Below are 21,380 nucleotides of genomic sequence, written 5' to 3'. Positions count from 1 at the left end.
GTTTTATTTATATAGATTGTTTGATATTTTGTAGACAAACTTGAAATGGGGTTGATGGTCACAATTCAAGGATACGTCGTTTGAACACTTGGTAAGGAACTGTAACGCCGTCCACATTCGTAAACCACGTATCCCACACCAAGTCTTTAGGACGGCTGCGAGGTGGAAGATGCGCCCACTTGAGTAAGGCCCGGTTTACTCTCTGATAGAGGTAGGGGTAGTGCTCCTTGGTGTACTGCCTGACATAAGGAGAGACACGTGCTGAATATTAGCTCGTCAGCATTCGAACCAAATACGACATTTAAAAAATTAGTCTTGTTGAAACGGCCAAGGTCAGTGTTGGCAATGCAGCTGGATAATGTTCACTCAATACTTGCTTGTGTGCACCGACGTATGAACTGAAATTAAATCACATTCCAATATATTCAGTGGATTAAATTTCATCTAAATTTTATATATAAAGTAAGTAAATAAGTCACAAGTTTAGTTCACAGCAGTATTTTTCCCAGAATAAAGCAATGTAAAATAAAGTCCTCGACGACAAAACATCGAATTCACTGGCTACATTTGTTGGATGTGTCACCTACCCAACATCGATGCCTATACTCTTAGGTACATGCACGCCCCAGAAGAAGGTGGCGGCAATGTACCAGATGACGACGGAGGCGAGCAAGGGCCCACTTAGCACGAGGGTTAGGAGGCTCGCGACATCTGTGGCAACCACCTCCCGGTTGCTGTAACTTATCCCTTGTAAAAGTCGAGCATCCATTGTGATCCCGTTAAACCCTGCCAAAGAATAGTAATTTAGTCTGTAATATCTTAGTAATTAGCAAATGGCAATTTGGTAATATATGTAAATACTCACAAACAGTAACTTAATTTCGTTTGAATTTAATTAGTCCTCTTCATTTCGTAAATATTATGGAGCGATTATTCGCACGCACAAGCAGTTAACACATATTTAACTGATTTATAGTCATGCAGTATAATAAAAATGTAAGGCTTAGGTATGGGGCACTATCATTTATCAAAGCTGTTCGTATTTTGCACCAAGGATTCTTGTCGGTGCTAGACTAAGATCTGTTTGCATATGATCATCTTTCACGAGTCCTGTGTTCCGAGAGAGACAAGACTGAGAGACGCTGCATTGTCAGGGATATATTAAGGTCTAGAACGCTCGGAGTGAAACAAGGGAAGAGGCATAATTAGTGCATTGTTTACTAGGAGTAGAGGAAGTACGAAGGAAATCATGACAAACTGAGAGTCAATCTAGGTCACAATATCATGTCGACCACAGATAGAATCCCTTGGCTGTTTTCACAAACATTTTATCGAATTTCGTGAACTGAATTGGCATTTAATAATAGTGGTCCGGAAATTTTTTCACACTATCGTAAAAATAATGATCAGTTCTATTAGAAGTGTCACTTTGCTATTGAAAGTCGTGAAGGGAAACAAGATTTATATCAACGTCGCACAATTAGTTGAGGTCACGCACCCGTGTCGTTCATGACCGCGACACACAAAAGACTGATGGAGCAGTCGTGAGAAAAAAAGAAGTTTTACAAGCTCAGTAAACTATTTGGGAACACTCTTGCCGGGAAAGTTGCAATAATTCTGCAAAAAAAAGGATAATTAACATGGCAAGTTATAGGGAAAAGTTAGGAATGTTTATTCAGTTAGCTTTGATTGTTTTTAAATACTCAAGAAACATGAGCATCCAAACTCATGTAAGTCCAATGCGTTAAAAAATGACACTAGCAAAAAAGTGAATTGAATTTTTTTATGAATTTATCTTACATTTCACGAATAAAACATTCATTAAACATAGAACTAATGAATGAATGCGGCTTGAAACTATCATTATAGCCAATTTGATAATTGTCAGAAATAATTTTTCTTTCTCAATTCTTGGCATATTTAAACTTATACCTGTACCTAAATCGCCTTGTCAACTCAATCTAATAAGTTAATACTTATGAATTTATACATTTAACTGATAGAGCCTCGTCGATGTTACATGCAACTCGCGAGTCATTTACCGTGAGTCAGTTCACCAGGTCACTCATTAATTATTCGCGATCTAACTGATGACATGGCCTCTATTCCGGTGCCCTGAATTGAACATCGTCAACTATTGCGACACAACCGAAGGACTATAACGTTCCACTTACACAGGAAGACGATAAAACACGAGCAAGTTCTCTTGTATCAGTAACTGTGCTTTCCCGAGTTGCTTGAAGTCTTAGTACGTCATGAGCACCTCGAATTTTGTGGAATTTTGCACCATGTTGAACAAATGACCGCGTTTACTGTTTACTGACTGCAGCTGATAGTAAAAGTCATAGCAGGATAGTTTAACAAATCGCGTAAAAGAAGAGAAATTCGCCGAATTTCATGAGAACGATTGATTTTTCATAATTATAAAAGCCTTTCAATTTTTTAAGTCACATAAGCCTACAATTTTTCTAGAAATCCTGAGTGACTCAGGACGAAATTAATTATACGCGAGTATTAATCGTAATGCTTAGGGTAAAGCAGGAATCTATCGTAACCTTACAACATTTATACACGATATATAATATCTTAAATTTGATAGGCGGCATTCAAATCGAAAATTGAAATATCTTACAACCACGTATGTGTTTTTGACCAGCAATCATAATTATCATCAAAGGACAATCACATTTATTTCTACACGAACAGCACATTTTTTCAAAATCAGAGCATATCTTAACAGAGAAATCGGAGCCTAATCCACGTAAATCAGACTTTCAGTGCGTGACGATAAACGTAACAAGCCTGACATCATCGTCATAACATCGGACACGATCGCTCCAGTGGGCAGGAAAACCGGTCTAATTGTATAGTAGGTGTCTTACATTAGTTACATAGAAGGTAAAAGTTGTAAATTTTACTGTTCAGTTAATGTACAACGATATTTTATCTAAAGAGCCATGCCACGTTTATTTGCATGCTTGTTTAAATATTCGAGTTGATCATCTAATCATAGAACCACTGAAAGACTTAGGTTTCCCAACGGAATTTCCCCCAAAATCATAGGGACTAATATTACATGCAATTATTATCATATCATATCATAGTGATATCGGCGCTGAAGAATAGGCCTGATGAGGCCTGTCTTTCTTGTCTTTTCGTGACTTGTTCACAGGAGATCTAACAATAGGTCATTTGACCGGATCTTTTAAACTGATGATAGTTTGAAATAGCTACTATACTTCCACTATATAGGTTCGATATGGACATATGGTGCTAGGCAATTCAAGTCGGAACTTATATTGCTCCAAATCTTTATCTAGTCTGTTCTTGAACGCGTTCATTACTTGGAGCGTCAACAATGTAATTGGAGAGGTTCATACATACTCGAAACGTCAACGATGTAATCAGGGAGGTTGTTCCACATATCGGTGACTCCAAGAGAGAATATTTTACCATTTTTTACTTCAGTGTTTCACCAATTAATTATTCATGCTGACCAAAACAGAAATGAGTTGCCATTAGTAACAACAAATTTATCACGTATTCTAATAAGTAATTTTTGATTGTATTCGAGAGAAACCTATGAAAGAATTTTAACCAAGCTCTCATTTTATACTCCTGCAGTTTTTTCGGCTATGAAAAACTCGAAACTAAACATTCGGCTTCAATATACTTAAAGCAAATGGGCAATTCTCCTGCCGAGTGTATTCCTGTCTGTACCTTATTAAACTTTTTCCTGTACAAAGAGCTCAACTCTTTGAACAGTTAACACCAAGACGGTTGCCCGTATACTGGAGCATACTTCCACCCAGATGTCACTCAGTGTCACGCCATCCTTACTGTGGTTAAAACTTTAAAACGCTGAGCGCTCAAAGTTAATACGAGCGACTACTACTAATATATTAATATTTATAATTTCTGAATAGAAGATGTTAATGAAGACGGGCTTAAGTAGTTATAATCTTTCAATTTTATTTCTCTGACGTTCAAGTTTTTAAATTCAATTGCTATAGTTTGAACCCAGACGTTGCAGCTGATAAAAATTATTGCATGATACAGACAATGAAATTTATTAGCCAAGTGATTTTACATTAGGAAGTGACTGAAATTAAGACAACATATATGCCGGTGTCATTATTCTTTCTTTGTTATGATCCATACACCAAATTTTGATTAATGCACACCGCTTATTCAGTCAAAACCGGAATCATGGTTATCATTTTCAGAGAGAAATTGGCGTCAGTGTGTATACGTCACAGACATACAAGTTATCACTGTTAATTGCTCTTACTCTAGCTGGCGATAAGCTTGACCTGACGACCCAGCAGCATAATTATGAGCTAAGCTTCTCTAAGACCTCCTGGACCCTAAAACAGTTGGCTGAACGCTTGCCAGTAACGGACTTTAGTCATATTAGCGGTCATCAATACTGGCCATATGCTTATGGGCAAAGCAGCAGATTTGATTTTTTTTAATAACTTCAGAGGAAAATTCACAGCCGGGATTAGCATTGAAGCTTATTGTTCAACACATTTGAGATAATTTTGATGATTTATTGATGAAAACTATTTCGTGTTTTTTTTTGTCGACGGCTTAGCCTAATAATTTATGCCTATAGCTTATTTTTCTTCTAAACATTCTCCAAATCTTTGGCCTCATATAGTGTATTCTTTGTCGGATAAAGCGATGAGCATGTGTTACTATTTATTATAAATAATAGTAATATTTTATAATATAACTAACTAGCAGGCTAGCCTGAACTTTGGAATACATTGGCATTTTTGGAATCCTGTTATCCCAATATCTTTTATTCTCGTAATCTAAAATCTCTAAATGATAAGAAAGCTTTTGAATTCTAACTGAAAAGAGACCTCTTCACAACCATGTTTTTCATAAAAAATAGGACTCCCGTTATACTCCTGCTTCAGAAGACGGAAAAACTATTATGCCTCCTTTAAATTGAATATAAATACTCCAAATGCAAACTCAAAGTTGGATTTTTAGTCCAATTATTTAATATCCTCCAATCATGACAGAAATTTTAGGCTCTGGTAATATCCCGACAGCAAACCGGTCAGGTGCATACACACCCGAAAAACCCTCATTATTTGCGGTGCCAGGCTTTGAAACCACACAGGCGCTCTTAAATAGACTTTGACAAATATATGTAAGATTAGGACATTTAAGACTTGGTAGATGCTGTTTTCGGCATTCAAATCCAGCTAAGATTTAATTTTTTCAGTTAGCGCTTGGCCGCTAGCATTGCCGGTCGAATGAGGTATAGCTTTTAAGTTTTCCGGGACCCTGAATAATTCGGCTGTTTTGTCTCCGGAAAAGAGTCCGACTTCAAAGAAATTAACCGGGTTTTAAACGGAACCGGCCAAGATAAATGTAAAAGAAGGAAATCAGTAAAAAAAATTAATAAGCAACTTATTGACTGTGTTGTATTTTTCAATACGGTTTGTCGTTATTCTAGAAGAAAAGCGAAAAAGAATGTAATTAGTTTTAGAGAAACCAATTAAAGTCATCGACTTCATTCATTCTTAATCCTTCTAATCTTAATTTCAGCGTCATTAGAAGTTGAAACTTATTGTTGTATGCTATTTGTAAAGAGGAAAATTTATTTTCTGGAATATTATTTTCGTACTGCGACACTTAATTGCCACGAGGCACCACATTATTTAATTTTTAAATCCTGTTCGGAAAAACCCGGAAAGTCCGGAACCCTCTCTCAGCTTCTATATCTTTTCAAGGACAAGAAGATCTCATTGTACAAACGTAAATAATAGAAATACCACGGGTTCTTTTTGCAACTTCAGTGTGGCTCTTTTTGATTTGTGATTCTATTTACCAAATGCGGCGGCTAGAAGAACCTGTATTGCTCGGATGTCGGCGCCTGCAAACATGTTTCAGGTCCGAGTCATACCAAGCATAATGCATGGTGTAGGAAAACTATACCGCACAAAAATTTAGGTATTTTTTTAAGTTTGAAGCAACAGAAGACGTAGCGTAAGCTTTTTATGCGAAAAAACAGATGACATCGGTCACCAAGACAGACATCAAACAAGACAAAAAGCAGTCGCAGTCGTAAACGAGCAGTAAAAAAATTGTTTGTGAGTGGAATTAGCAAACAAAACGCTACATTTAACCGTGAAAAGATTATGCTCCACACAGCCATGACTGAAATCATTCAATGTAGCCGCAGGATCAGCTATTCGGTGATGAACTTCTGCTAGGGTAGAGTCGCAGCTTGCACGGACAGTCACAGAGCAAATAAAGCAGCAGTCGCACTCAGAACAACAGCGAAATAAATAGGAGAAGACGCACACCGAGCAGCAGTCGGACACACTCGGAGCAGCGTCGAGCACGGAGCAGCGTCGAGCACTGAGCAGCGTCGATGATGGAGCAGCGTCGAGCACAGAGCAGCGTACAGGATGGAACAGCGTCGAGGATGGAGCAGCGTCGAGGATGGAGCAGCGTCGAGCACAGAGCAGCGTCGAGCACAGAGCAGCGTCGAGCACAGAGCAGCGTCGAGCACAGAGCAGCGTCGAGGATGGAGGTCGACCAATGTTTGCTGAGCGTCAACTTGTGACGTCACTCGTACGTGTATGCGTGACGTTAGCGATGCATTGCATCAGCAGTCTTCGTCCTATCGTGTCGTTGATCATGGAAGTCGGAGCATAGCAGTCACCTAATTAGTTATCTGGGAAATAGCGTTCCTATTTTTATCTGCAGCTAAAATTGATTATAGTTAATTCATCAAAGTTACTTAGATAGCCAGCGAAATTTGAGTCTTTCAAGTCATAGTTTTCAATATTGTAGTTGTTCGTCTTCATAATTAGGTGAAATCTTTAATTACGATAAAAACTTGAGCGGAGTTCATGAGACAAAATTTGAAATTATATATTTTCTCTAACCACTAACCCAATGGGGAACAATAATATATTTGAAGTGAGAGATATAATGTACTGCAAAAATTGAATAGTTTCACCACAATTTATTTAGTTAGACTTTTGATTGACGAGTTTCTGAGTCTCAGGATCACCACCTATGACGCGTCGAGATCGCTGATGCCTGATAAATTCTAGTCCTTTAAAACGAGAAAAAAATGCCTGTCTTTGGAGTTATATACCTTCTTAATTATGAGAAATAACTGTTCCATAAATGACACTATTTTATTTCTGAATTTGTGCTAGTACCGACAAAAAAAAAAAAACGGGAAAAATATATAATCTTTTGAAAATGCGAAAATGACCAATCAAATGAGTTTCGATCTCATATTGTGATCGAGGAAGTTAAGCTCCCACAGAAACGCAAGTTTATACAAACAGTACGCTGAGTAAATATTTATTCTCGAAAAAATACGACAAATTTACAGTACACATTTTTTTATTCTAAGCATGCATTCTCGATGATCATTATATATATCGAAAAAATACGCAGGTGAAGCAAAGGTATTATGATATTGATGTACATTAAAGTTTTCATAAAAATATTCTGATTGAGTGTTCATGATTAAGACGTGTTATATGGATTTGGTATATACTATTGGTTATGCTACTTAAGTTGTTTAATGTGTTGAGAGAAAACGATAGAACCTTCTACGAGCTCGAGAAACATTCCTTATCAATTCTTAAAATCGATTACAACATTTGATGACAGCATATTTTGCAACTTTACGTTATGTGAACAATTTCGCATGAAAATTCAATTTAAAAATAATCTATTCTTCTTAAAATTCTTAAACTTTAAACTTTTACCAAAAATTGTCGAACTTTTGAGATGTTTATTGTTAATTTATTCGTTAAACATGAGTTGCATAAATTTAGTTCTACAAAGAAGTTCATAGACAAATATCTACTTTAAATAATTTTTCAACCGAGCTGGTACTATGTTGGTTTTAATTTGGTTGATTAGGTTCATACGACATGTGTTTGTATTTAATATAACCTTGGGCGTACCTCAAACAAGCGGATACCAGCGTAAAGATTACTGAAATTAAGATGAGTCACTGCATGGCAGCTCCTCTTTTCCTGATGTAATAAAACATCGTTGTCGTTGAAATTGAAGTAAAAAATTTTAGAGGACGAACTCGCGCTAGCGGACTAAATTCATGGTGGAGAGTCGCTCCAAGTCACTATTTACGAGTTCAGGGAAACCGAAAATTCAGAAAAAATAGTTTTTTTTCGTTACGTCCTGCATCGCCCGGAGACAGCCGACGTTGTTGCAGTGGGTATCGTGGATGCGGAGGCGTTGCTTATAAAAGGAAGCGCCTGCGATGACGCGGCATTAGCCGTGCTGGAACGTAAGCGCTAACATGGCGAAGGTGGTGAGTAATCTTGTGATTTTTGTTCTATCGTGCTTGTAATTTGGTCACTGTAAGTTAAATTTAAATGCTAAAGAGTGGTTATTGACATGAGTGAGGCATTTACATTTTTTCAACAGTACCTAAGGACAGATTTGTGATTCAATCTTCAGCTCAGGCATTCCGTTATCGTGACCTCCTATATATGTTTTTTCATCGTGGAATTTCTGCCTGCGATCTTTAAGGAACTCGAATAACAGAAACAAATGCTGTTGATGCACGGGAAATTCGTCCCGGTGAAAAAATTAGTCCTATAACAGCCTACCATTAGAAATTAAACAACCTATACCCCCGTGCTCGATGTGGTTAATAGTAGACTCCTGCGTTTGGTATTTTTTTTTAATCCGAGACGAGACGAGACGAGACAACAGGCTCTGTCCCGGTTCGCAATAAAAACCGGGACAATTTTCAGCCTTCCGTTGGAATTCCGGGACGATACCGAGACGAGACGAGACGTCCCGGTTAAAATAGGTACCTTAAAATTTCCCGGAATTTACAGTCATTTTAACGAGACATAACGCTGTCTCTTATACACATCTTCTAGTAATCCTTCCGGGACCTTGTATAAGCCATGAGTATACTTGTATACTTCAATGAGGTCCCCACGCAGACGTCGATAATGGAGGCTTGGAAGCTTCATAATCTTTAANCACATCTAGATGTGTATAAGAGACAGCTTCGAATCACCGACATGTGGAACAGCCTCCCCGATGACATCGTTGGCGCTCCAAGTATGAACGCGTTCAAGAATAGACTAGATAAAGCTATGGAAAAATATATGTTCAGATTTGAAATGCCTAGCTCCTTATCGAAACTCGGTGGAAGTCTAGTAGCTTCTTCAAACTATCGTCAGTCATGAAAAGATCCGGTCAAGAAAAGATCCGGTCAAATGACACGATTTTAGATCTTCTGTAAACAAGGCACGAAAAGGAAAAGAATCGGTGACAGGCCACATCAGGCCTACGCTTCAGCGCCGAGAGCACTAAGTTATGTTATGTTATGTTAAATCTGCAATTAACTCAATTTACCTTGTAACTGTCTATGTCCCTATTAGCAATAAAGGGCTAACTTGTCATTCTTCAACCCATGTTTTCAAAATGATTCGTATCGTAATCGAAAAACTTGTTTTGTCTCAAATAATTAAAACAAATCTCGTCTCGGCTCGTTATGTCTCGTTTCAAATCTGTCTGTCTCGTCCCGGTTCATAATTTACCGGGACACAAGTTTTAAAGTCCGGGACAGAAGTCTTTCTCGGTTCATACGTTGTTTCCGGGACAAATTTTACCCTCTGTCCCGTTATTTTTTTCCCGGAATTTTCTCGTCTCGTTTCGTCTGTCCCGGTTCATTTCGAGAAAATTATTTCGAGACGCAGGAGTCTAGTTAATAGTGCCAGACTTTCGGGGGGGGGGGGAATATAATTAATTTCCTGAATTATTGTTTTTGTGCATTTAATATCTTTGATTTTGAAAATCGTTTAGAAATCAGGTTATGAAGCACTTCATATTTTACGGAGTGAGAGAGATCCTACATTAATATTGAAAGTGTTTTCGGTTGTTCACATGTTTGGGAGAGAAAGACTTCCTTGCAATTATAGTCATTTTGCAGCGGAAACTGTTCAGATGTAAAAGCAACTGTTGATGAAGAAGTAAATGAAGTATTAGAAGTAGGAAATATTTGTCACTATAACCTCCTCTTCAAAAACGCAAATTTTACATCTAAACTTTGATGTCTGCCGTCATGAGGTTTGTAAGAAGCAGGAAAGATTTGTCACTACCCTTCTCTTTTAAAACGTAAATCTTGCATCGTAACTTGATGTCTGCGGTCATGAGATTATCAAATTATGGTATATGGATCAAATCCAGTTGAACTTAAGACTGGAATGCTGCCATCAGGTCCAGTTCAGTCAAAGCGAAACATCCTAAACTCGATGCAGTCCATCACAATACAACACGCCTCTTATTTCTCGACCAAACATTGAATCCAACCTACCGCACCCACCACTGCCGATCTTAAAATCTAGGTAAAGTATAATTTATCGACCCGTTCTTTTGAGCGGTTTAAAGTAACAGAGACAAGCGACTTGAAATGCTCTCACTAACGTCTTGGTTATGGCGCTGCAAACTGATTATACTATTGGCCCGGAAATGGATTAGAAATTTGCCTTTGAACAAGCGATAGGTTACCGGAGCTGTTGTTGAATTCAGGTCGCTTACGGTGGTTTCGCGCAGACCACAGCTGCGCCTCTGCGTGCAGCTGTGGAAGATGTTTAATGGTTTTCAGTTCTCTTCATGCCATGATCTATAGTTTTCTATTATATTATTCAAAAATTCATTCTTCAATTCTAAAACTTAATAATTTGAATATAGGAGCGAGCCATATCACATTCTAGCGAACAAAATGCAGATTTCTCTGTTCGTTCGGAATGGTGTTTGGGAAATAGAAGGTTTGATGCAATTATGTTTTAAAATGTTTATTTTTTTTTAAATTTTATGTTTTTCAGCACGGTGGTAATTTTCCATTTTTTTCAAAGTTTGCTCACGCTAACTGAAGTTGACTGAACTTGATGTCAATGACTGAGGAGCATAAAATATACTATTAAACATTTTACATCTCTACAGATTACATGAAAATGATGAATTAGACAACAGTATGATTCCAAAAGAATATCAAATTATTAAATTATTATCAATATTTCATGATTTTCTACTTGACTTATTTTGAGTCGCACAAAGATTCACATGTTACTTGGATGCTGATAAATCGTGAAATTTTCAATCATCGTTTATGAAGTGTTCTAAACTACACATTGAGAACCAGGTTCCGACAGTAGTAGGTGCTGTTGCATCTAATGAATGCAAATTGCGATGGAGTCTGAAGTAATGCATGCGGGCGCATGCAATGAATGCAGATACGCAGCACTCGGAAGTAATGCATGCAGTTGCATGCAATGAATGCATGCATGATGCGTAAGACTTGCATGTGGTAGCATCTTCAGCTACCTGCGGAGTCTCAATGTCATGAAGATGACACTATACCAACGGAATTGTTTACGCTTTGCTAATTAATTTAAATGGTTTCTAAATTTTCATTTCTCATAAAAGTTCGATGCGTTTATGAGATATGCTTTTTTCGAAAGTTTCGTTTTTACATTCGTGCTCTTGCTTTTAAGTATGACAGTTTCGGATATTAACGTCTTATGTAAATTTATCAGCGAGAATGTGTTCTTTCCAAAATTTCTGGAATCTTTCTTCTTTAAATATTTAAATAACGTAATTTGATTTATTTAAAATTAAAATTATATATATTTGTATGCATTGTACTATCTCATATCAGGATTATTTTGTTCGCAAGGACCATTTTTTACCCTGTCAACAACACGAAATTCTCGTGGCAAATCACTCTCCGTCATAGAGACAGCTGAGGCGATTGGTATGTCTTGCCTAGCCGGACGTCTTGCGGTTGCACGACGCTGCTTTCAAGCCGTGGCGGGTGGGGGAAATGCCCGTCCAGCAAGCCTCTGATGAGGAAAAAAACATAGGCAGAACGTTCGAGTCTCACTGCTATTTGCGGCGCAATCCAGGAAATAATTGACGGCTCAGCCGAACCATTGAAAGTTTCAACAACAATTTCGCAATTTTTAAATTCTGTGTTAAAGGGATTTAGCTAACCTTTTTTATGCATGTCCGTTATGCAACGGAAATTTGGTGTTTTTATTAATGACAAATAATAGGCGTTTTCATGAAGATCTAGTGAATTTCTTTCATTTGCTTCTTCGAAAGAAGAAATTCATTAAAATCAAATAAAAACAACCCCACACTATCGCATTTTCCCGCTGATCTGAATTAGTTAAGTGTTGGGAACATGGATAATATCGCTTTTGCTTATGCCGGCGTGTACGATAATTCACAAATTGGAAGATCATACTCTGTGATAATGTTGATTTGAATAATGGAAAAATTACAGGAGTTAAATAACAAATCTTGAATGTGAAAATTTTCGCCTGCATTCCATTTTTTCAATATTTCAATTTTGGAGAGCTGTATAATAAATCCTTGTGGATTTCACGGACTAACGAAATTATGTTCCAATAGAGATGTAGAATCTGCCCGGAAAATTTGTTGCTTTAACTACAGTTTATATGAATATGAAAGTTTACATTGTTTGCGTTCTGCTTTTAGACGTATTGAGGTTACGCAGTGGGCGAAAACTATAACCTTCAAGTTACAAAAAAGTTGCATCGATTCTGCCTCACTACCAACTTGAATTGTGGCCCACCGGAAAAACCGGTACACATTGGCTAATGCATGGGGATTAGTGGGAATTGGAAAAAATTGAGGTATGAGCGCTCGATAGATGACGTAGAGTTGGAAGTTAAAAATCACTTGGGATTAACATGATTGAATCATATTAATGGCAGTCGGCAGTGGCAGTCTCATTAACATCGATTGTGAGCGCAAAACCATTCGAGGTAGCCTGGACCGAGAACGAGCGGCATGACCTACTAAAATGAGTCGCTTAATTGCATTAACAGTTATACAACTCTGTCCTGCGTGAGGGTCTTCGAAAGACCGCGAAACATCCGTTATTTATATGTTATAAATCTCATTCAAGATTTACATCGCTCTTCTGTACGAGTTTAGTTAGCATACAGATTTCGACTACACATTGTCAGTCTCAAATGTGTCGGTTGACTTGGGCGTCCATATATGGGAGCCCTATTTGATAGTGCAAAAAAATGATATGATTTAAATAGCCCAAAGTGCATGTAGGTGGAATTTTACTATCATTATTATTATAAAGTGAATTTCCTACTTCACGGGAGAATCAATCGCTGCCACGCGGGCGGTTGTTCGCGCGTTTCAACATATAATTCCGTTACAAGAGCGGATTTTTATGCGAGTTTGCTATAGTTAATAGTCACCTCCTTCACTTTAACGCATCTGCATTAGAATGGTCATGTGATAACATCGCTGCACTGGCAAATTCGGGAGGTAAAACTTGAGCTTCGCACAGATGTTCAGCAGCCATACTTTAAAAAAAAGTTAAGAGATCGTAAATTCATCAGCCAATCATTGACGGCCTTTCAAGCAAAATCCACCAATCATAGACAAGAAAATAGGGCGTAAGTACTTACGTTCACTTAGCGAGTTTTGAAAGTATGGCCCCATGAGATTCAAAGCTTCAGGTTATAGTCGTGCTACGAGGACGAGTGCTGCGCAGCATTTTCATTCCGAGCACGAAGAGCGGCAAGCCAGGAGACTTGCCTGACTGAAATATTAACTTGCCATTAACTTAGATAAGGCCTTCAGTTTGTTATGTTTTACCTCCCGTAAACTTAAGGACTTGTTGATTATTTTGTTTGCTTTATGTCTGAAGCATCTAAAAAATAAAATATTCGTTGTTTATTTTCTTGAGCCACGAGCTTAAATTAACTGACTCAGATAACATCAACAGAGGATGTTTCCATTTCCACTTCCCTTCATTAGGCAAAAAGTACAAAGGTTTCGTTGATGCCACGATAATAATTCTAGAAGAGTAGAAGTTCTTCCACATTTTCATTGGTTTATTGTCACATGTTTTTTTTTTGTCCTGAGACCGTCTATTTCCGACTCTTTGAGTGAACGTAGATGTACTTTGGAAACATTACGAAGACGTGCTAAATTAAGGAACGAGTGTTTGGACGAAAACATAAACCTTTGATTCAATAATTTATTCTAGATAAATTTTTACAACGAGTTCTGAGGATATTTATATAAGAACTTGTAAGTGATTCTGTGAGTGTTTTTTCTGAGGAAGAAATTATTTTAAAGGGACTAATAAATTATCAATTAAAAACATTTGATATATGAAAATGATTCATAATGCTTTTGCCCCATATCAGAAAGTCTTTGTATTTACAGAGAATACGTACGTCGTTCCATGTTCTATTAAAGATCACAATCAGTCAGCAGTAAAAATTTGTCGTTTCAAACGAACTACGAAAAAATAAACTGACAAAAAATGACGTTTCATTTAATAACTGCTAACCTAAATTTTTCTAATTATCTTGCTGATGGAAACTGAAATCTAAATTTTTCTAATTATATTCCTGATGGAAACTAAAAAAATAAAAAAAATCTTCTCTCGGAATCGCGCACCGGCGGTCGCTGCGTCAGAAGGTCAGACAAGGGTAGAGCTGCGAGCTGCCGTGCGCTCTGCAACCTGTCAGACAGCATCTGCCTGCCCCTGAGAACTGCAGCAATAAGTGCCAGTCACGTCGTGCGCTTCGTATCAAGTCGAGAATAAAATGATATAGGGCATATTAATGTAATTTTGTAATGCACGTAAATTTAATGTTATACTTTCGTGGTGACACTAAATTTGCACCATAATATGATGAAATCTGGTCAAATACTAGCTTACCAACTGTTATCACAAACACTGGCATGCGTAATTTTGTTAGTTTTCACCAATAATTGAAATAATTTGGTTATGAAATAAAATCAGGCGCTGAATTTTAAAAAACAAAACCGATGTTCTAGATGTGACCGGGTGTTGTACAGTAGCAAATGGCTGCAAGAACTGGGGAGGCGACTGGCATGTGGCCACGTCAAATAGCGGATCTGATAGCTCGGTTCACACTGACAATTTTAGTTGCCATCGACGCCGTCTAGAGCATTTATTTTGTGCATTGAATCTTTGTTAAAAATGACGCATCGATTGATATTAATTACATTCTGAGTAAATAACTTTTTTATTTTGCTACGAATTCAAACCGATAGTCTGGTAAGAGCATTGCAATTAGTTTCCGCTTACGGTAAGCAGGCTGTGTTTCCGCTTAATCTTGCATTTATACTTCAAGCAAGCATAAGTATATGTATGAATTCGTAGTCATATGTTGAATGTTTATCCACAATATGAATTCATGGACGACATCATTCGTCCATGAATTTAACCTCTGGAGGCACACAAAATATTTTTTTGAAACGATCATTAAAATTGTGGTAACATGAAATTCAATTTCCAATAATGCGCGGTCAGACCCTAATCACAATCTGAAATAAAATGAAAAAGATAGAAATGAATTTAAAAGGTAACCAACCGCATCTTCCCATTGAGGAACGACCTCTTTTATTTGAAGGTGAAGGCAATCGTGACGGCAGCAGCAGGTTGCGTTTTCAAGGACATGTAATTTAGGGCTATCGAAGTCTGACTTGCGGTATAGCCTAAGTCATGATCGTTATATGCGAGCGCATGTTATTCATATCGTTTCAATGATGAATTAAATTTTAAAGGTTTTGATTTATTCATAATTAAAATGGAGTGATGGGTTTTCCTTAGATGCAACCTTCTTTTCAAAACCGTTCTTTGTTTGCTACGTGCATCATAGGTGAATCATGTTGTCAAGCGTCACAGAGTGACGTATCACGCAAGGAGTAATCAATTATTATACCATTAATCCTTGTAAAGTTACATCTATTGGGTAAGAGGTCCATTTTTTTCCTTTTAAACCTGAATTTGAGGCTCAGCCTACTATCACTATAATTTTATTGTGACATATACAAGCTGTCAACTTAATGGAATCGCAGAAGTTTCATGCTATCATGCTGCGCACGGTTTGCAAGCCCCGAGGAAAATGCCTTTGGGGAATCCCAAGCAAACATTATAACAGCCGCGACTTGCGCCTGCGATTCCTTTTATGGCGTTTTCAAAGAAAACCACTGATTTGATTTTCACTGTAACATATTGTACGAATGATAAAATACAAGTCTTGATTTGGGGCCTGGGATCGCAATCAGGAATTAAATGGTTTTAGGTTCTTTTGTTAATTTTTTTTGCCTTTTCGTGAGTTTTGCGTTGAAACTGTCACCTTCTAAGTGACATCATCTCAAAATCATTTGTAATACTTTACCATGAGACGCGGGTTCGTTCGTTACATTCCCATATTAAATAATGTTTCTTGAGTGATTCTCCTGAGCCGCTAGCAGAACAAAGTGTTTACGAGTGTATAGTAATAAAACACTGCAATTCTATTCATTTTTCTTACGTAAAGTTTACATTCCTTCCCGAAATTATGCTAGTATTAAAGAAGTTTAGAAGTGTATCAAAACAAGTCAATATGAATAACATTTTACCTACAAATTTAACACACAACGCTGCTAATCGAAAACATGTTATTATCTCCGGAACGTGAATAATATATTGTTATATTAATATTATTTATTCTGTTTAAGGTTCATTTGTACAATACGAAAGAATTCAACTTGACGCTACTTCCACGTCCATCATCCGCACGTGCAAGCGCTATCAGAATTATTTTGTCGGCTCCGTTTTCACGTCGTGCGCTAAACGCAAAGGTTGTACACCTTTGCATGCCTTAGTAACTAAGCGTTTAGCGCACCACGTGTAAATGAAGCAGAAAAAAATCTGACAACGCGGCGCTGATCAAATTGAAAATAAAAAGCTTCGTTTTAATTATGTCGAGATCGGTTTGATTTGACAAAGTTATGCGTGGAAGCGTGGTATAAAACTTCGTCCCGAAAATTAGTTCAGAAAATTGGTGCCAAAAGAGTACGATCGGTGAAGGTGTGACGAATTTATTTTTTCTTTGTTTTCAACTTATGGTGAAGTTGCGATTTAAGCAGCCTAATTACGTGTGAAAATAACTCGTAAAATGACTCCCTTGAAGAGCTACAATGTTTCACATCAGATATAGCGTCGGAAAATTATTTATTTTGTATGCTGCTCGATTGCCTGCGCCAAATACAGAAACCGAGCGTGGAGGCGTCGTCTCAGGGTCGTTGTGTTTGAGCTGCCCGCCCTCTCACACCAGCCAGACCAGATGACGGCTGCTGTACATTAATGTTATCCAGTTTGCATCGTCTCTTCAATGAAATTTAGCTCCCCATTGTTGTAACTAAAATGTGAATTATTTACGAGACAAATTTTGTAGTAATTTGAACATGTATTGTTTGATTTGGCTAAAATTTATTCTCGCCATAGACTAATTTATTTTGTCGACCACTTAATGCTCGGATTGCAATGATTATGCTTGAATTATTGATTTCTCAGATGATGTGAAATTGATATGTTTCACCGAATAGATTTCAAAAAGATCGAAATTCGAATCAACATTTAACTTGCACTACAAAGAAGTCCAAAGAACAAAGAAAAAAATGACTTCTATGAGCCGATATCAACACAATGCCAAAAACATTGAACTAAATGAAAATAATTATTCAACTATGCACTTTCTTATTCTTAAAATGCGTAAGATACCGTAAGAGTTAGCTGCATGGTGCCGTTTCATCCAGAGCAGCGCATGTACAGTGACCCAGTTGACTTGCATTCCTTTCTGGTGGACTGGTCTTAGCAAACTGGGAGTGTTTATACGTGATTATTTTTTATTCGGGTATTTTGCGCTTCCTGGATGGAATAATTACAATACGCCGCTGAAATTAGAGCGTCAAAAATTGATCTAGGCATTTATATGCATATCATATTTATTTGAGTCCATATAATTAAACTTTTCTCAAATTGAGATAACGTAATGTTATATATACATTTCTTAATGGAATTTTATTATGGGCAGACTGGATTACTGTGCGTGATGCTGGTGTTGGCGGCAGCTGCTTCGGCGGCGCCGGTGACTGAGGAATCTAGCAGCCCCAACCCTACCGCCATCAATGAGCTCATCGAAGGAGCCGATCCAGTAGAAAATGACATTACTGCTCCCAAGACAGAAATTCCTGTAGACGAAGACAAGATAATAAAGGAACTGATGGATGAATCGGCAACTGTTGGAGAGGTAATACCTCTGGAAGACGATTCTCCTAAGAATATTTCCAAGCCCGATGAAACTCCCACCCACCCTGAAAATGTGAAGCAGGAAGAAGGTGAGCCAAATGGGACTGTGGAAAAATCACCGCCGGAAATTGAATCTACTAAAAATGTAGAGAATGCCGAAGACGGTGGCTTAGTTCCTGTGGATGAAGTGATTCCACCACCGAAGGTTGCATTTGTCTTGGGAGAATATGCAAACCCTGAGAACTCGCAAGACGAATCTGGCATTCAACTTGTGCAAGGAGAAACTCAAGATGGCACTCCAGTAATATCTGAGTTGGGGAACGAAGAAAGTTTTACAGATGAAGTTGTGGACGAATCCATGATTCCCATCTCGGAACCTGCACTCCACGACTATCCTCCCGAAACAATATTTGCCGAAGCAGAATTCCACCCCGACGAGGAGGCGAGCATGCCCGATGTACCCGTTGGTATCAACCCGGATACGGACTATGATGCTCCTTTGGATGACCTCATGCCTACAAATGCAGAAGGGCCAGCCGACGGAAACACGGGATTTGTTCCTGATTACGATTATCCTGTTCATTCGTCATTCGTTGGACCATTGCATAACCCTGACGACTTCGCTCCGGGTTTTTTTGATGACTCCTTGAATTATGAAACTCGATCTGGTTTTTTCATGCCTGGACCGGTAATGAACGTTGATCTTCCTTCCATGGACTATCCTGAAATGAATAAACAATCCAATCACCAGGAAATGGAAGAGATTAGGCCTCAATTTGACCACATTACAGCTGGCTTGGAGGAGAACTACCACCCTGGGCCTATTCCCGGTTTCATACCCAACACCGAAGAAGAACAAGGTGGTCCGGAAGCAAATTATCCAGTCTACAAAGATCAGCCAATAGTTGCTGCAGCGATGCTGAACTCCAATATTCCTGCCGTTGAAAGCACTCACGCTGTCGACACTCCAGTTCCCGAAAGAGTGCAAATGGAGGAATCTCCTGAATCTCCAGAAATGAATGAGCCTACCGCTTTGGATAACGGAATAGATACTGTCGATTTGACAACTTTAAACATTAACACTATTGACTTCACCACGCCTGCAAATCAGGATATCGACTTTGTAAACCCCGAAGAACCTATAACAAATGATAAAAAGCCTGATATTGTCATTGAACTAAGTCTCAACCGTCAGGAAGCTGCAGTCAATGGGCGTCCTTTCGAAATGAGTCAAGCGTCAAATATTTTGAACTTCATCGAAGACCTCATCACAAGAATGAGCCACAAACCTATGATGCCTGACATGACTGAACATATCAATGAAGAATCTGAATACCCCATTCCAGAAATGCCCATGCAAAACGACTTCACTTACCGGTTTATGAACCCTAATCCCTATAACCGCCTCGCACCTCGGGAGGAAGTAAACTATTACGGAAATTATAACTATCCGTCTGGCAATGAGTTTGAGTACAATCCGTTCTTCCCTCTCAAGCCGTATTCTAACCAATGGACAAGCCCCAGGTTTGACAATCTGCATAACAATATCTACTATGGTCGATTTGGATTTGATTCACCTCCAAGAAGCCGTAGGTTTGCCTACAACCCATTTTGGAACTGAAAATTACGCCACATTGTTTTTTAGGTGGATGTTTCAACGAAATTCATGATTGGTCTGATATCTGAAATAATTTTTTACTCTATTTCGTACTTCTGCTCTTCACAAAAATATTGAATGTGGAAGCAGCGGTTCACTACTTACTCGGGCATTAACAGACGCATGTCGATTAAAATTTTGATTTAAAATGCATTTTTTATCCTTCATCATCTCACTAAATGTACAAATTAAAAAGTTAAATGTTTAGTGTGCCGCAATTTGGATAATTGAACTTTGAATTACATTTGATCGTAAATGTGTGTTCTGTGTAATCCCGAAGCAATTTGTCTTATTTGCAAAGGGACTGGGCATTTTGTTGAAACTAAGCATATTATGTGCTGTGTTGAAATGCTAAGAGGGAAATGTAACGAAGGAACGGTTTACGTAAATTTACGTAAACAATTCAATGTTGTTGAGCTATTCAAAGCAAGAAATAAATATACATCTCTCTTTGAGCCCACAGATAGATAATTTATTTCATCAGAGAAAAGTATAAACCAAATTTTAAAATAATTTGCGCATTAATAGGACTAATATGCGCCTCGTCAGGCACTTGGAATTTTAAAAATTATGCAAGTTGGTGGACAAAGTGTCAAAAAATTTGCATTTAATGAATTCTGTGCATCGGTTTATTAAATAATATTCGCTATTTGAATCTAAAGGGTGAAAGTCTTGTATGAGAAGGTGATGAAGTCTTCTTCAAACATCCACTAGCTCAATTATCTTTTTTTCAACACTGTTATTCAACTAAGAAATAGTCCTTATCCTATCGCAACTATATAAATTTTGAATTTCGATGAGTCGTTATATTTAATATTCTTGTATTCCTTCAAAACATTAATTTCCAAGCCAATCCTCTGTTCGATTTTTTCTCAAAAACTTGGGACAGGGCGGCCAAGTGGTAAATGTTCAGAGTACCGGGATTGGAGCAGCGAGCATGCAATGGGTTTGAATCCATCTTCCTCGACAGTGCTGGTCAAATCGGTAAAGAGGTCAGGCGGTTAAAAAACGCAAAAATTTGAGCAATGAGTTGCGTGTACGAGACCGCAACAAGCTGTCAATTTTCTGCGATGTTCAGAATCAGCAATAGGTGTAGCGGCAAAATTGATACTGACACCGCAGTACGCTGTAAGTGCTAACTCTATTAACAAGTAATTAAACGTCTCGGACAAAAACGCGGCCTCTCTCACGGCCGGTCTCGCGGCCGTGATTCCAAATTCAGTGAGCGTGGAATATCTCGCGAAATACTGAACTTAGCTCGATGAAACTTGGTACACATAATCACTAGAGCCTAACGGTGATGTTTAGCTCGTGACAATTTTTCAAAATTCGCCTTCATTCCTGAGTTATATGAATATACGTGGTGAAAATTGCAGTGAGCGTGACATTTCTTCTAAAGTACTGTACAGATTTGAATTAAATTTTGAATATAAATTTCTCAATACCCCACGGTGATGTTTAGCTCTTGATATTTTTTTCACTTTTGCCTTCGTTCGCGAGTATTTTTCACTTTTGTCTCATTCGTGATTTTAACAGCGATATGTGTTGACATTCACAGTGAGCGTGCGATTT

The 21,380-nt window shown here is 38.0% G+C and overlaps 2 protein-coding genes across 4 annotated transcripts; one reads left to right on the top strand and one right to left on the bottom strand.

Moving 5' to 3' along the window:
* Positions 1–3,783, bottom strand: LOC108667872. 3 transcript variants are annotated; one of them, XM_018154968.2, is made up of 4 exons: positions 2,175–2,456; positions 1,499–1,617; positions 588–786; positions 1–239 (listed from the first exon to the last, which is right to left on the bottom strand). In XM_018154968.2, exons 2-4 carry the CDS (start codon positions 1,509–1,511, stop codon positions 59–61), a joined length of 393 nt encoding a protein of 130 aa, XP_018010457.1. In that variant the 5' UTR covers positions 1,512–1,617; positions 2,175–2,456; the 3' UTR covers positions 1–58. The 3 variants fall into 3 exon arrangements, with proteins under 3 accessions (XP_018010457.1, XP_018010459.1, XP_047738134.1); XM_018154970.2 differs by lacking the exons at positions 1,499–1,617; positions 2,175–2,456 and adding an exon at positions 3,721–3,783; XM_047882178.1 differs by lacking the exon at positions 1,499–1,617.
* Positions 3,784–8,247: 4,464 nt separating this feature from the next.
* Positions 8,248–19,957, top strand: LOC108667875. Its single transcript, XM_018154974.2, has 2 exons — positions 8,248–8,329; positions 17,937–19,957. The coding sequence occupies exons 1-2, from the start codon at positions 8,318–8,320 to the stop codon at positions 19,770–19,772; spliced, it is 1,848 nt and encodes a 615-aa protein (XP_018010463.1). The 5' UTR covers positions 8,248–8,317; the 3' UTR covers positions 19,773–19,957.
* The last annotated feature ends 1,423 nt before the right edge of the window (positions 19,958–21,380 follow it).

The sequence above is a fragment of the Hyalella azteca genome, unplaced genomic scaffold, assembly GCF_000764305.2.
Source record: "Hyalella azteca isolate HAZT.00-mixed unplaced genomic scaffold, Hazt_2.0.2 contig9839, whole genome shotgun sequence".
NCBI classification, from domain to species: Eukaryota; Metazoa; Arthropoda; class Malacostraca; order Amphipoda; family Hyalellidae; genus Hyalella; species Hyalella azteca.
This window is presented reverse-complemented; position numbering and strand designations above follow the sequence as displayed.

Bases quoted from the DNA above. Each gene is read 5' to 3' on its own strand.
- LOC108667872 (XM_018154968.2), bottom strand. The intron at 240-587 runs GTAGGTGACACA...TCCTTATGTCAG, and splicing joins AGTATAGGCATCGATGTTGG to GCAGTACACCAAGGAGCACT.